We start from the raw sequence: 17,603 nt of genomic DNA, 5'->3' as shown, positions 1-17,603 counted from the left end.
TAAATAGTATAAAAAATTAATATAGGCAGGTTGGGTCGGGCCCGAGTTTTAGCTTTTTATCCGGGACGGGCTTGGGCAAAATGTTAGATCCATTTTTCGGGTCGGGTCGGGCCCGTGCCTAACAAGCAGGCCTAAAGTTTTGGTTGGGCCGGACTCATGAACACCTCTAGTTGGACCTAGTTTCATCAATCTCAAAAATATAAAATATACTAAAAACGGGTAAAACATTCACTTACATGCATGAATTTTTGTTTGACCGAAAGCTCCTAGATGTTCTTCAATGGTGTTTCAGTTTGGAGCTAAGACAAAATTAAGATGATGGTTTCTAATTATTTTTATGTTTTATTAACTTTTAATTTTAATTTAATATAAATTTTATCATATAATTTTAAGTAAAATAAAGTCTTAGCCGCCCATGCCAATCCATTATGGTCAAAATATCATTTAAGTCCTCCCACTTTTACTAAATAAATATTTTAATTAATAAAATTCAATAAACATCAAATTTTACGTCTTTTATTATTTGATCCTTTTTCCTTAATTAACTATTCAATCGCTAAAATTTTTGGACCAAACTTCAATTCACCAATTTAAAAGCTCCGTAAATATTTACTAAAAGTATTCATGGGCTCGGTTTATAGAAATGAGGTCCCAATACCTCATTTTCCAAAACTACTTGACTTTCAGTACGCACCACTTATACCTTGACTAACTGACAAATTAATAAAATCTATTAAATTACGATTCACTATTATACTATATTTAACTCATAAATATTAATTAAATATATCTATGGGCTCTCTTGTCGGAATTGTGGTCTCGAAACAACTAAAAAACGAGTTGTTACATGTAGCTCAACTAGAAACCGTTTACAATCTGCTTAAGGTTTTATACCTCAAAAACCTGGTATGCTCTTTACAACAAATAGAAGATGAGCAAACTAACAATAAACCTCTAGTAGGTTTGAGTTTGCAAATTGAAACTCTAAATACAAAGATTTGAGAGTGAGAAAAGATATTACAATAAACTCTCAATGAAAATGTACAAGAGAAAATGAAGAAAATAAATAATTGAAGGTTTTTCTCTTGATTTTCATGCTTGAATGTTCATCTCTTGTATCTTGATGTGCTCTTGATGTGTATATATGGCAAGGGAAAATTTGCAATTGTTTATAGCCATTGGGGATAGTTTCTAGTCGTTAGAAGCATTGCTGACAGACTTGTATTGATAAAACCCACAAAATGTATAGGTAGAAGTGAACTTGTATCAGTAGAAGTCCCCTTGAGTATCGATAGAAGTCTAGAGGAATATTTAGGGTGCTCTCTGACTTGCTTCTATTGATAGAACTTCCTCCAAGTATAGATACAACTTCACAAACTTGTATAAAATGGGTTTATAACACTTAAAAACAGTTTGGATTAACTCAAAGACATTTAGATAAATTAAAACATATTTAAAACGTGTTTTTTTAGTACTTTTAGAAGTCTTTGAAATGCTTTTAAAATGTTTAACAAAATTTTCAGTAGTTATTTTCACCAAATGACTTAGGAAATATAAATAAAAATTTATCTTAAATGTTGTTATATCAAAAGTTTGAGACATCAAAGTTAACATAGACCATAAAGTGTTGAATCATGAGAATTATTAGCTGCTTATTACTTAAGACAAACGTCTAAGAATCAAAGAAAGCAAGGATCGGATGAAGACATTTAATACAATTCAAATCCCCTAAAATAGAAGATTTGATCTTCAAGGAGATTTATGCCTAAAAGATCTTTACTTTAAGAAGAGTAGCGAAGACATGTTTTGTGGCTACTTTAGTGGAATCAAGTTATTGTAATTGATTATAACTTAACAAGACATATTAACTCTTATATATGGATGACTTGTTTAGACTATTTTTATTATGCTTATTTACACAAGAATTGTATTGTTGAGTGCAAAATTGTAAGTAAAAAATGATTTGAGTAAAATAGTTTTTTAAGGAGGAAAGTCTTCGAGGGAGAATTATCTAATCTAAGTATAGAGGTGAGGTTACTACTTGGTGAGTGAGTAGAACTTAAATCACAACTTATACTCATTTAGTCTAATGGATTAACTCTCTAGGTAAGGCCTTGCAGATGTAGAAAGTTTTCGAACTGTGTGAACAAAATTTTGGTATCCATCTCTATTTTTCTTACAATTGTTACTTAGTCCAATTGCAACTTAGAATATCTAGATTAATATCTGACATGCAAAAATCAATAAATTTGCAAATGGTACCAAATCTAGTCACTTGAAATTAATTGCAATCCTTTTTCTTTTTTTCTTTTGCTTTTAGTTTAGCATGAAAGATTCAAAATCATATAATATTTTTTTGTAGACAATTATTAAAGATAGTTATTTGAGTTGATTTTTTAAGGATAATTTAGAAATATAAAATAAAATTTTAAATTTGAGGATATTAAATTAATTAAATTAATTATTTCAATATTATAGTAACAAATCTGTTGGCGTTATCAAGAGTAAAAATTTTCAACAATTGATTTAATTGATTCGATATTTTGAAACATAAAATTTCAGTATTGTAAAAATTAAAATTTTTGGTAATGAAATAAACAAGTACAATTTGACAGTATTTTAATGCATTTTTTAGTTTCTATCTCTTTTTCCTTTTAATCCTTAATGTTTTTTTATCGAGGTCAATACTTAAAAAATAATTTGTTTGAGTGACTAAAATGAAAGCACCTTAAAAATTAGGTGATCAAAATAAAAGCATAAATATGATGTGAACATGATTTAACATGTACAATCAATTGCCATTGGAGATTTAATGCTTGGGTAACTTAGATGAAAGCGTTCATTAATGATGGTGACAAAATTGCAAGGATTTCTTTTTGAGTAACTAAAATGAAAGCACTTAAAATTTGGGTGACCAACTAAATGGTTTGCCCTTTGATTTTTAAAGGGTTAAAGTACCCTGAAAGTCCCTATATTATAGGAGTTGTATCAAATTAGTTCCTCTATTATTAAATGGATCAATTTAGTTCCTATACTATTTAAAAATTAAATAAGTCCAAATTGTAACAAGATTAATATTTATTGTATAAAAATATCTTGAAAGCTATTTTCTCTAATTGTAGATCAATTCGAACAAAAGATTTCATTTACAAAATTTTAAATACTTCAAATATATAAACTCGTTAAATTGTAAATGATATTTTTATACAATAAATATTAACTCTATTCCAGTTTAATATTATTTAAAATTTTTAATAGTAATATTAAAATTATTAATTTGATACAAGAATTTCCAAAGTATATTCACCACTTTTAAAGTATCAATAACAACCACACAATAGCTTAGACTAGGAACATCCTCTCAATTAGACATTAGCTTGGACTTTTTAAAAGGAAACATATAGTGTCATTGAAATTTAATACAGTTTTTCCATTTTAGCATAGAGAATAATATCCAAATGCTTTAGTTTTGCTTTAGATTAGAGGAATTCGTGGTTGCATTGGGTCAATTCAGGTTAAGCTTAAACTTGATATTAATGCATTTTATGTTTGAACAAGTTCACTTGATCCTAAATATGAGCTTAAATTTTTATCCTGGTCTACTCATGTTTGTAAATGACTAGTTCAAGCTATTTTAAGTTTATCCATGTTATTTTTAAAAATATATATTTATATTATTTTTAATTTGATATTTAGTTATTTTATATATTTTTATTTTTAAAATTTTATATTTGTTATGAATATCTTATTAAGTGGATGTCCATCAAGATAGGTTTTAATGTACTTTAAATTCTAATAGTCATTAGAAGTAGATATCTACTTCATTTATAATTCTTATATCTATAAATAGAGACTTTTGAGAAGCTTTGTAAATATTCCGATTGATCAATAAAATACGCTCTCTCTTTTGCTCTCCCATTTTCTTTGTTCTTCACTCTTTGTTTATTTATTTTATAACACGTTATCAACATGATTCTCTTTTAATTATTTTTCTCCATAAGTCACAAAATAATTTTCCCTTTCACTAAGCTTTACCCATTTCAAGCAACAACCAATGCAATAGCCGGCCAATCAAATTTGCTACTTATGTAACACCCCAAACCCGGCCCAGACGTTATGACCGGATCCGACATGCCATATCGAAGCGTTCAAAACATTTTATATTGTTGATCCAAAAAAACTTACTTGGTGTTTTAAAAGATAATTTCATTATAGGTTAAAGTGAATGGAAGCTGTGCACCAGGTAGGAAACCAGAAAAGAGGTGGTGAGTCCATCGGACTGCTTAAGTACCAAGCTCCCTTCGAATCCAATCCTAGACATGCATACCGCCGTTGCCACACCTTAACGTCATGGATATTTCTAGGAAACTGATTTGATTAAGTCATTTTTAGGAAAAGTGATTAATTTTGGAAAATATTTTTATTGCGGAAGCTTTGCTTGTTGTCGTGTTATTTTGAAATCAATTGTTGTTTTTGAAAACGCACGCTAATGCTATCCAATTTCAACAGTTAAAATAAGTAATACTTATCTTAGTAATACATAGTAAAACCATCAAAAATAATTAAGCGGCCTTATTACATTTAAAAACCCAAAACTTCAAACGTAAATAAAAGGATGTCCAGTTTACCAGAAGAAAATCAAACTTTCAGAACGGGTGGCCACTCCGAATTCCCTCACAGCTCCAAGCCCACTATGGTTGGGGTTTACCTACGTGGATGAAAAATAAGGGGTGAGTTTGAGAAAACTCAGTGTGTAAAATAACCCAACCATAGTCTAAATCAGCTCAAACCACAGAAATAGAATAAGTTGGCCTTAGCCCGAGCAGATTTCAAAATGAAGCCCATAGGCCCATAATGAGCGAGCAGATATTACATGTTTATGCGAAACCAAACCCGATTCATCCATAACACCCCGCACCAGCCTTACATCATGTGGGAGACTACTCGACCCACCCAACCGCTACACACCACGAAATCGCATGCGAGGTCGCCGGATATTGTGTGAAGTCTCCAGATCTGATATTGTGGCAGAGCCGCCAGAATAGATATATGTGGCAGAGCCACCAGATCAAATAATTGTGGCATAGCCACCAGGACGCTTCCTCCATAGTATAACCCAAGTCCCCATGCAACAGATATGTAATCATGGCATACATCATACAGAATCAGATCGTCATGCTTTTCAGTCAAAAGTAACCCTAGGGGTATAATGGTAATTTTGCATACATAGGGGTATTCAAGTAATTTAACTGTTCTTAAGGTTTTCATACATAACATAGTCATTTACGTACGATCAGAAACACTTACCGCGTTTTCTTCCGTTGGCCCATTATCCCGTTTTTGGCCCATTAAGCCCAAAAATATCGAAATGCACAGAATCGCGCACTCTGCAGTCTTATCACTTTAATTTACCATATACATCAAACTATTAATCTCATGAGCATTCACACACTCGCAATATCTCAAAATACCGGCTTTTCGGCTTGTGCCGATCTAGTCTATAAGAGGGTGTTAGTTACACACCTGTTTGCGACGATATGCTGATGAGATCCACACACGAACCGCTTACAATTGGATTACTAACACGTTAATCTAACTATTCAAATACAAACTACGTATTAACCCCTTACAATATTCAACCAACCACACCTAAAGATCATAGTAAGCTTATAAGAAAACAATAAGCAACTCATTAACAAATTTTTGTCAATGTTTACCACATAATCATAATTTCACTGCAAGCTGTCTTCCTGAGCAACAGTCACTAAATTATTTATAACTGGAGCTAAGAAACTCCAAATCAAGTGCCGTTAATTTTCCCTAAAAATAGACTCATATATCTTCTATCCATAAAATTTTCAGAATTTTTGGTATGGCCAATCAATACCAGATTTTTCTTAAAGTTTCCCATGTTTCACTGTTTGACTAATCTGACCACTCTTCATTACGAATCAAATTTCTCATTGTACAGAATTCAAAATATGTTCTCGTTTATTCTATTTGAAACTAGACTCATTAAGCTTTAATTACATAATTTATGAAACTTCTAACTCATCTCCCACAATTTATGGTGATTTTTCAAAGTCACATTACTGCTGCTGTCCCAAGTAGATTTATTACCAAATCACTCTTTCACACCTAACTTGCATGCTTGTTATTTAAACATGTATATCACCAATCAATCATCACATATCTATGATTTTACTTAAGTATAATCTCCATTTCATCATTTTAAAGCACAACATGTTAGCCGATTTTTCCCCTTAGCATCTAAGGCACATGCATGCTCATTTGTTTGGCTCAACTTCACCTATCTTCCATTTTTCATCAAAAGAAAATGAAACAACAACCATTTCCTTCATTTTAATTCATGGCTAAATGCTCACAATACAACTAAAAACCAAAATATGCTTCAAGAGTTAAGGTAGAATCAAGAAGAACTCATGAACCTCAAAATAGAAGCAAGGTACCAAGGACTGACCTTCAATTTTCCTCCTCCTAGTGACCGAATACTCAAGAGCTTTCTCCTCTCCTTTCTCTTCTCTAACTTTCGGCTATGATGAACAAAGATGGGCAAAACTTTGTTCTTTTCACCCCTTTTTCTTTTAATAAAATTTCATATTTCATCCATTTAATTCTTTAATACAAAAGACATGAAATGCCCATTATGGAACATTTACCTAAACCATTATCATGGAACATTTACCTAACCCATTATTATAGAATATTTACCTAATCCATTATCATGGAACATTTACCTAACCCATTATCAATTTGTACCATGAATTATGGATATCAAGTGCTCATATTGTCTACAATAACATGATGGCTGGCTACTTCATGTAAAATGGGAGGTTTGTCATGCAAATCCTCCTATTTTGCATTCCTATTTATTTGGCCACTTCAATTTAGCCTATAACATTTTCAAACATTTTCACATAGGTTCTATTTCATAATTTCACCCCCTTTTTCTTATGGAACAAAAATTAACTAAAATTGCCGGGTTCTATCTTAAGCTTGGGCCTTCTAGAGGCCCACTAACATAATTAAACCTATGCCAACATTCACAGAATTCCCGAAAATTGGGGCGTTACAACTTAAGTTGTTGTCAATTGCATTCTAGAGCTACTGCTATTTCAGTTTTCATTTGAGGCCTGCGTATTATAGGTAATCATTATGCAAATAAATTTATATAATCTTTACGTGCTATGTTTTTCTCATTTGTTAATTGATTTTTGGTAGTATTTTATGAAAAATATTATTACTTTAAGGTTTCTTTTAAACTAAGATTCTTTTATTAAATTATAATATGTATGATATTTGGATGATTAAAATTTTTATGATTAAATTATTGTTATTAAGTATGCTTGAAATTATTGTATTATATCTTTTAAAATTAAATTTATAAATATTTGATTAGAGCATCATAAGATTTTATAACATATATGTGGTATTGAAATTTGGTACAATGTGTATCAGATAACTTTCAAGCATCATACACAAAAATTTTGATTTTGTTTATTAAATGATTTTTTTACTATTAGATTATAAATGTTGTTATGAAAACAAAGTTGTTTTACTAATTGTAATAGTGCTCGTGATAATAGCTAAGGTGATAACAATGATGTTAAAGAATCTCAGGTATATTTTACTATGATTTATTTATTATGTCATGTTTATTATAATAGGAGACTAATCATGACAACATGAATAGATAGGTTTTGATTTGAAATCCACACATGTTTTGTGATGATGATTATGAAATAAAGAATCAATGGAGGCGTTTAGAAGTTTGTCTTACCAGATTTGTTGCATTCCCTAAAGTGAATGCAAATATAAAGAAAATAAAAGATATAATCATGGACCACTAAAAATGGGAACATAGTATCAAATAAGAGAACAATGAGAATTCTCAAGATTACTCTCCAAATGTAAAGATAACCTATGTTATCAATGTGATATGAAAGATTATTGGCCACATATGTGACATACGCCCAAATATTTTGTTTTTCTTAATATTCTTTAAGGAAAGATATGAGAATATAGCAATGAATTCTATCATTACAGGTAGAAAATATTTATCTTATTTCAGACTAAAATAAACAAATATTATTTCAATATTTGATAGTACAAAATTAGTTAAAGCTCGAGAAAAACTAATATATCAATATCTAAAAGCACAAAATTTTTATAGTTAATGCATTAGTTTTAAAATATATTCATTATAATGGATATCATATTGGGATTGTGAATGGAGAAAATTATATTTCATATGAATCAAAAGAGGACTGGGTTATTGATTTATATTTATTACTCTTGTTATAAATTAAATTGATCGTGACTATCTTTGTGATCTTCTTTTGTCATCATCTTCATTAAGGGGCTGAAAGCGAAATATTTGGTTGTGAAAGATCTACTTATAAGCAATAGAGTATGGTAAATCTATGTAAAGCTCATTATGAATAAATGCACCTAAAATTGCTAGCTTTTTAAAACTGTGACTGTGAATATAACTCTACAGTATTCAGAATAAGTTCTCAATTAAAATATTACTGATGAGAGCCTTGCAAGAGAGAACTTATTCAACTTTTCATGATTCAAATGTGCTCCTACGGTAGCAATATCATGAAAAAAATTACTTATAATTGAACAAAAGTTTTTAACCACAAAATCTAATCATTCCCTAAAGAGAATGAAACAATATGTAATAAATTTGAAAGACAAAATCTTTAACGTGGATGTAGCAAATTGGACTATAATAATAGTCATGGGATTGCCGTAATAAATTTTCTCACCACCAGAAGTGGAAAAATGAAGAAAGTAAGAAAAGAACAAGAATTTCTAAGAACTTTTGAAGAAGAGAGACAATTTATTTATGAAGAGCCATTGATTATGTACCTATTGTACACTTGGAAAATAAGATCCACTTGCAAAGTTTGCTATTAATAGATTTTAATTGGATTCAAAGTCTACTACTGAAGTTTAATTTGCTTACTTCTTATCGTCAATACTCAACGTAGAACCAAAAAAAAAAAAAAGATACGTCTTTAGATATTAAATCAACTTGATATATGATTTAAATATTTTGATATAGTCTTCTTTTTAAATTTGTGTTACATAGTGTTAAGCATCTCATTTGTTCATGAAAATGAATATTAACTGATTTATTTATATCATTATAGCAAATTTTTGTTAACGAACCAATGAATTTTATGGTTATTCATATTTGATTTAGTTTAAATAATTGTTAAAGTAGTTCATACATTTTATATTATTGCATTTGTTAATTATTTAGAGAAATAACATGAGCAATTGTAAATGAAAAGTTCTATGAGCTTGAATGGTTGTATTTTGAATTAAATTTCATGCATGTTTATGATGATGGTTATGAAAAAAATTGTTGTTTTTTATTATGTCATATTTTTATGTTTGATATGTGATGTTTATTGATATATTTAGCATAGGCTTGTTTCTATACATGACCTAGGAAGTTATTCTTGGTAGTTAACTGACTATGCAAAACTCTTGTTAAAAGGGTTTTAAAAGTATTTTAAAAGTATTTTGAATCGAACTCGAGACTTTTCGCATATGAAGTGAGAATCATACCATTAGACCAAATGCCATGTATTTGAAGATTTTGGCATATTACCTGAAGTGAATATTGCATATAATTATTTGAAAATTATATTTATTAACTTAGTAGCATTATAGACTTCACATTAATTTAGACATTTTCAGTAGTAAAAATCACAATAGTACTTATATGTGGATATAAAGTAAAAACAATGATAGCAAAATTATCAATTTGTTACAACTTAGTACAATTGAAACGTATGTTAAAGTAAACCAAAAGTTTACTGATACAAATGCATTTACTACTTGGCGTGACCAGTTAAATCATCCTGGATCATATATGATGCGAAAATTAATTGAGAATTCATATGTATATTCATTAAAGAACCAAAAGATTCTTTAATTTAAAAATTATTATTTGTTGCTTGTTCTCAATGAAAATTGATTGTTAGAAACTCACTAGCTAAAGTTTTAATGTCTTACATTTCTGAAATGAATATGGGCTCATTCATCCACCATGTGGATGGTTTTGATATTATATGATTTGGGTAGATTTGTCTACAAAATAATTACGTATGTGTTATCAACTTGCAACCTGTTGTTTGCAAGATTGCTTGCTTAAATAATTAATTTCAAATTAAGCAATTAAAACAATTCATCTTGCTAATATTAATGTCTCAGTCTTTTATTGATTGAGTTTGAAAAAATTTTGTGCACATAATGGTTTAGAGAAATTATTAATTGAACAACTCTGATTAATGTCTAAACCACTACTTATAAGAACTAAACTTCCTATTTCAACATGAGATTATGTTGATTTATGTGTTGTACGTATCAAGCCAATAAGTTACAAATACTCCCCATTACAATTGGTTTTTTTATCAAGAGTTAAATATTTCTCATCTTTAAATTTTTGTATGTGCGTATATATTTCAATTGCTCTACCACAACGCACAAAGATAAGTGAATTCTCAAAGAAAGTTGAGAATATATATTAATTACAAGTCTCTTTGTATTATTAAATGTTTTGAATGCATTGAAGATTCAATTATGATATGATTTGTGATTACAATTTTGATTCGATAGTTTTCTTAACATTCGGGGGAGAGTAATTTGAACCAGAAGTTCAACAAGGATAACTCATTACAAGTTAACTGTTAGATGTATTTACAAACTTAATGAGAATAACAAAGTTAATATTTTATTTTGAATTAAAGTCCTAGTCGGACAATCAGTTAGAATAAATAATAGATTGATCGGTTCCAAAAATGAAATTTTTTCTAGATGGTCATATAGTGGAGGTAGGTGCTCCAGAAGAGAATCAGGACATAACTAATAAGTAAAACTCCAGAATAAATTCAGGTACCTGAAATTGAATTTTAAAATAATGAAAATAAGATATCTCGGTAAATTATGTCAATTCGAGAAAATGTGGAACCGAATAATAAAAGTGGTCGACAATAATTTTGCATGCAATATTATTATTGAAATAATGAAATAAAAGGAGGATGTTGAATAAATCTATTGAGAAATATAGATATGGAATAAATTGATCAAAATAGAAAGAAGCAACTCAAGTACAATTAAATTCGTGGAGTTTTTGGACCATAAATCCAAATATCTAAATGTATAAAACCAATAAGGGTACAAATGAAGTAGTTTTGCGAAAGCGAAATAAAAATATGAAGTTTTTCGATAAGTCTTGGCATTGATTATGAAAAGATATAATATTCTTTTGTGGTGGATGCAATAACATTTAGATATATTATTTTGACAATTCATAAAAGATTTAACTTGTGTCGTTGTTGTTATAACCTTTTATGAACTACTATATATTAAAGTTTATATTAAAATAAGGATTTAGGATGCTAGAAGCATATTGAAATTCTCGAGAAATTGTTCATTTATATGAATTGAAATAATTTAAACATATGTAGTAAATAGTAGCTGGAGGATTATAAAATGATCCAAATTACATATTTGTGTTTTTATAGAAGAATTACGATTAAAGTTTACTATGATTATTGTTAAAACTCCTGAAGTGATCAAAATATATTTCCCTCCAAATTTTTTCCTCGTTCATGACTTTCAAAAGAATGGTGATATAAATGTTTAACAAATACATTCAAATAGTTATTTGAAAGACTAGTATTTAAGATTGAATAAGTAAAATAAGAGAAAGTATGTGATGTTTACGCATTGTACTCTTTTTTATGTACTTTAAATCCTAATAATTATTAAAAGTAAATATCTACTTTATTTATATTTTTATACCTATAAATAATAACTTTAGAGAAACTTTGTAAATATTCCGATTGATCATACTCTCACTCTTTTACTCTCCCATTTTTTTGTTCTCACTCTGTCTATTTATTATTTAATTATCTTAACATTTTTTACGATTTACATTATAGTAATATATAATATTACTATAAATTTAATTTTATGTATTATAAATTACATAATAAAAATATAACAAACTTAAAATTGACACAAGCTAGGTCAATCCAAGCCTTGAATATTTAAACCTAAGCCTAACTCATATTTCATACGAGCATAATTCTAAAAACATTTAAATGAGAATGTTTGAGATGTTAACTTGACTGACGCCATATGCAAGAAATTACTTTACTTCAAACAAAGTAAAAATTTTAGTGAAAAAAAACCCAAATATAATAGAAAACAATGAAGTTATTTAGCACCCTCTTCCAAAAGCAATCTAATATCATACATTTAGCATGGAACTGAAAGTAATGTGAACACTTTATTTTCTAGTTTTGATGGTATTTTCCAAATAAATAAAAATAATCACATATCAAGCGGTCCAAACACATTTGGATCATCGGACTGTGCATCCCCTAAAAACGAGTCTATGTTCCGTCTCGTTTGTTCTCTCACGATAGGGAAGTTCCAAAATGAATCCGATTTCTCGAAGAATATGTAAAACACAACTGCCGACGCCAAAAATAGTCCTAAAAGCAGCAAATAGATCTGCCACTCTGCACACACATACACAAAAGATATATCATTCTTGTATTCTTTTTATATTTTTCACATTCATCTGAGGATTATGTTTACTTCAGCTTTTCAGGTTTCTTGAACTACCCGTACCAGATACTTGGACCTGAGTTAAGAGTAAAGTAATTTGAGAGGGAGAGGAAGAGATGGATACCTTTCCAGTCGGCAGGGACGTTTAGTTTTGTTACCATTCCTCCCCGCTGACTAGAAGTTGTAAGTACAACCCTGCAACAAAGCAACAATGACGGAAATCAAGCAGCTGAACCCGGTATTATATTATTGGAGGAACTATCTCAGCAATCTTTGATAGTTAAGTAAATTTTGGAGATATAATCCGTAAATCAATGGCAAGTCTAGTTGGTCGAATATATGTACATCATTACGGAGTGGAAAAGCAAATAAGGTTAAAATTAAAGCGGACGGAATAAATTAAAAGGGACCATATTGATTATCAAATTGAATCTTTAAAAATTTGGGACGAGTCCTTGGTCCAATGGTGTGTACATGGAATGGAGAATGACATGTTTAGGGTTCATACTTCATACACCTATTTCAGTTATCTATACTATAATGCATGGTAACAACAATAAGCTAGTATGCAAATAAATTGGTTTCAAATTTAACCTACATCCACAAAAAATAATAATAACAAAAAGAAGAAAATAACTATAAAAGAACTGCAAAAGTACGCGAATTGAATCCGTAATAATATTTGTTGAACGAATGCCAAAAGTTCATTTAGATAAGGTTAGAATTGTAATCCACAGAGGAGATTAGGGAGTGCCAACAATGATAATGGGGTTTGTTGAATACCAAGAGATGGCAAAGCACAATTGATATTTACCAACCTCATGTTGTCGGGAACACAGCAAAACCAGGATTTAGAATTCATTGCTTTCAAGAAAGATCCACGTAGACATGCGAAAATTAAGTAAAAACAACATAAACAGTATCCTTCGGCACCATTTAAACCATTTCTCAGGTTATCATTATGATAATAGCAATCAGGTTATCTTTGTTTAATGCGATCCACTAAATCTGGAAAAGGTCAAGGGCTCCATGATCCTTTAAGTTCGATCACATGACTAAAGCGATCTCAAAATGCTACTTGGAAAAACCTAAATACCAGAAAATTTGCCTTGGAAATGATTAGCCAAAGTAGTACTTGTTTCATTGAAACTTACCTTTGACTAGGGCAGAACTCTAGTGATGCAATGGATGTACCCAAGTGTAGCCTCTTGTTCCAATGGCTGATCTCCATCTTCTTTACTTCAACCACACAGATGTCTCCATCTTTGCTTCCCCTACAATAGAAACAGTTGAGCATATCCATTAAAGGAACATATACACTGACAAGTAATATAAATGTAATTAATTCTCCAAAACTTTCCCAAACATCATATACCAGTCCTAGGCACATGGCCTATATTCTCAGACTCAGGGTCCATTCAATTTTTCCAAGTTTTTCCATGTATTTGGAGGATCCTTATATGGGAGTACTCTAAGAAAAATGAAGAGTCGGAGCAACATAAATCCTGACTATTCCGCCCTTCCCTCTTTCTCCAACTCTTCATTCATTTTCATCTGTCCCTACTCGATTCTCTTCATGAGAACCCAGCCAAGTAATAACAAATACACAGATGACATGTATATCAAGTATTGACACACAGACACGTCTACACCACACAATTCACGCCTTCAGCTACAATATAACCATGGAAATAGAGCTCTTAAATACATAAAACTGTTTCCAGCACAAATTTCTGCAGTGAGAAAAACATGAATCGGGAATAAATTTGAAAATAAATACCATTAAGAGATTGACATTTTCAAACAGTCAAACCAAAAGCAAAGATGTACATTTTGTTATTTCCAAACATGAACCTTTGATAGAAGCCGAAAATCCATAAGGCAAAGCTGAATACTTACAGAGCAAGATATTTTCCATCCAGGCTAACAGACATAACAGAAGCAGGCTTTCCGAGTAATCTTTTATGCCCAATTTTATTCCACGTGCTTATGTCATAAACTGCAGTAACTGCTTTATCACCTTCCAAAAGACAGCATAGAACTTTCATAAAAGTGAAACATTAACAGAAGGTAAATTGTTTACAAGAAACAAAACATGCATACCCCTTTGAACAGTGCAAAACAAAAATGGTTTTGTCCCATCCTTGGAGAACCGACATAATTCAATCTTTTCATCCTACAAGATGAGGCATTACCAAAAAAATTGTCAGGAAGACTGAAAGCTGCAGTATTCGACAAGAAACTGCTTGGTTAAAGAAATGGTACCGAGTTGCGAGCTAAAGTCATCAAAGGAACACCATCTTCTGTCTTCCATATTCTTGCAGAACCATCAGTTGATGTTGAAGCTAAGAACTCAGAATCTAGGCTAGATTATGACAAACAAATCAGACCAAATTCAAAAGTTAGGTTGGAAACCAAATTGAGTTTAATCAATTTAGGAAAATATACTTTATGATTCATGTATTTACCAAAAGCCATAGATGAACAAAAAGATGTTCAGACCATTTTCAAATGGTTATTTGATAATTGATGAGCAAATAAGTCTTATAACACTTATCTTGTCAATAACATTTCTATAGGGTAATTAGATTATTGCATTTTAAAAAGAAACAGAAACTTAAATAATTTAAGATTGTATGAAAAATAATGAGCAAAAAATATTTTCTGCATGATTGCATACAGATAGGCTCGATTGTTACCTAAAATCCATATCTCGAAAGGATTTATGCGCTCTTACTTCATCTACAATGATGCGTAGAGTTGGCCATTCCAAGATTCTAAGCCGTCCATCCTATTGTTAATCAATATTAGAAGATAACAACATGAAAAAAAAACCCACAAAGTATTGATTAAATTCCTAGCAACTACTTACCACCCCACCAGCAGCAAATCTAGAACCATCAACACTGAAAGCTAGGCATTTTTGCGGGCCCGCATCTAGGAGAGGAGGTAATTCTTTGGTAGACAGCTGTAAATGTGTTTCTTGACCATACAACTCAAACAACCTGCATATTACAAGAAATATCTCATTCTATAAGAACATTATGCCTGAAAATTATAGCCATAATAATCATCAATCTGAAAATTTTCAAAACTTCCCCTGTTTCCCTGGTCACAATGCATAAAAGCAATTGTTCAACTCCTCTTCTACCCAACACTCCCCAGTCCCCAGTTAAATACATGCATATATATATATATATATGTATGTATGTATCTCACTTTTTTCCATCCAACAGCTCCAAAGCCAAAAAGGGAAACCTTGTGCAAGCTATATGATGACTACGCTGAAGATGGAAAAATCCCATACTCCCACGCATCACTCCATGACCTTACTTAAACTAATAAAAACAGAGAGAGATGCAAAGCAGAAGTTCCCCAAAAGGCCAAAACATACAACAAAACCACTAGTCACAGACTTAATCAGCAAATTCTCATACACAACTTGCCCAACCTCAGACATGATTTCAATCTCATAAACAGATTAAACAAAATTTCTTATAACTTCAATAAAACAGCATCCTAATATTCATCAAGAAGCATTTTGTAGTAATATTAATTAATACTTACAAAAATTGACTACTCGCAAGTTTTTGAGCTATGGCAATAAACAAGTAAAAAAACCAGTGAAATAAAAAGAAAAGAAAAAACTTACTTGCAGCCTCCATTAGTGGTAGAGCAAACAAAACAATCTCCACTTGGGTGCACTGCAATGGTTATTGGATCACCATCACTTTCTTCAAGCTCATGCCTAGCCTAATATAACAAATGTAAATATATAAACATCAAGTCCAACTAACTAATATAAAAAAATAAATCAAATAACATAAACCAGACAATGACCCTTATTGTAGTTATACAAAAACAATGCTTCCCTTTTTAGAAAAAATATTAAAAGAACTCTAAACTATTCCACTTTTCTCAAGTAAGGGTATAGCTTTATTGTATCAAAATAATTTATCTTCAAGGTATAAAATTAAAAGTCAAGCACTAATTTGGTGCAACAATAAAGTTATTTTAGCCTAGAAAATTATACAACAATGAAGTATGAAAGTAAATTTTCTTCTACAATGAAGAAAACAAGAAAAACCCATGAAACTTGTTTCTTCAACTAAAATAAATTTAATAATAATAAATAAATAACCATCCCCCCTTTAAAATTGGAGGGAGAATTGCCACAGTCATCCAAAAAAACCCTGAAAACGACAACCTCGTTTGCTTAAAAGAATAAAAACCCTACTTCCCGAAAACCAAAAATGGAAACCCCAATTCCATGATTTAAAAAAGAAAAAGCAAACTTTTTATTTTGTGATAACTTACCAATGGAGATGAAGAGAGAGAAGTGGTGTTGGGATCAAAAGAGAAAATCTCAATAACTGAAGAAGAAGAAGAAGTGGGTCGGGTCATTACCCGGGCCAAGACAACCCAATTGACGTTTTCGGGGCGACGGATCCATGACCCACACGAGACGGACCCACCTGCTTCACCTTCCATTGAAGAAGTAAGAGATGATTGAAATGAAAGATATTTTTAGTTTTAGATATTTAGAATTTTGCTGGGTTTTGGAACGGTTGAAGAAGAAATCTATAAAAAGTAGGAGTCTTTGGGAAAGAAAATATAGTAGGGTGGGAGCAGGACAAAGCGAGAGAGGCACAAGGCTAACAAAGCGTGTCTGGTTGTGGATTTTGGGGGGTGGATCCCACAGAAGGGTATTTTGGAAGCACCGCCTCGCCTGTTTTACCAACATAAACAAAAGTCAACTCCGTTTTGAGATTTTGGTTTTGGATATGCGAATCATCCCATATGATTCTGCCCAATTGGTGAACAATGTTTTCTTTTTTTCTTTTCTTTTTTTAAACAAGGTTGGTTTTCTCTGGTTTTTTATTATTATAAATTTTAAATATTTATTTATTTAAATTAAAATAATCAATCAAATCAATTAAACCAATAAACATACTTTTTATTGATTTAATAGTTGGTCTGAT

General features: G+C 30.6%; 1 protein-coding gene across 2 annotated transcripts; it reads right to left on the bottom strand.

The window, feature by feature from the left end:
- Positions 1-12,200: 12,200 nt before the first annotated feature.
- On the bottom strand, positions 12,201-17,435 carry LOC108480531 (SEC12-like protein 1). 2 transcript variants are annotated; one of them, XM_017783562.2, is made up of 10 exons: positions 16,939-17,435; positions 16,274-16,374; positions 15,494-15,626; positions 15,321-15,412; positions 14,887-14,986; positions 14,725-14,797; positions 14,521-14,641; positions 13,776-13,895; positions 12,746-12,816; positions 12,201-12,572 (listed from the first exon to the last, which is right to left on the bottom strand). In XM_017783562.2, the coding sequence occupies exons 1-10, from the start codon at positions 17,110-17,112 to the stop codon at positions 12,382-12,384; spliced, it is 1,176 nt and encodes a 391-aa protein (XP_017639051.1). In that variant the 5' UTR covers positions 17,113-17,435; the 3' UTR covers positions 12,201-12,381. The 2 variants fall into 2 exon arrangements, with proteins under 2 accessions (XP_017639051.1, XP_052885387.1); XM_053029427.1 differs by having other exon boundaries at positions 14,521-14,620.
- Between the last annotated feature and the right edge of the window lie 168 nt (positions 17,436-17,603).

This window comes from Gossypium arboreum, chromosome 1, assembly GCF_025698485.1.
Source record: "Gossypium arboreum isolate Shixiya-1 chromosome 1, ASM2569848v2, whole genome shotgun sequence".
Classification (NCBI taxonomy): domain Eukaryota; kingdom Viridiplantae; phylum Streptophyta; class Magnoliopsida; order Malvales; family Malvaceae; genus Gossypium; species Gossypium arboreum.
The sequence above is the reverse complement of the archived record's forward strand: the minus strand, read 5'-3'. Positions and strand labels throughout refer to the sequence as shown.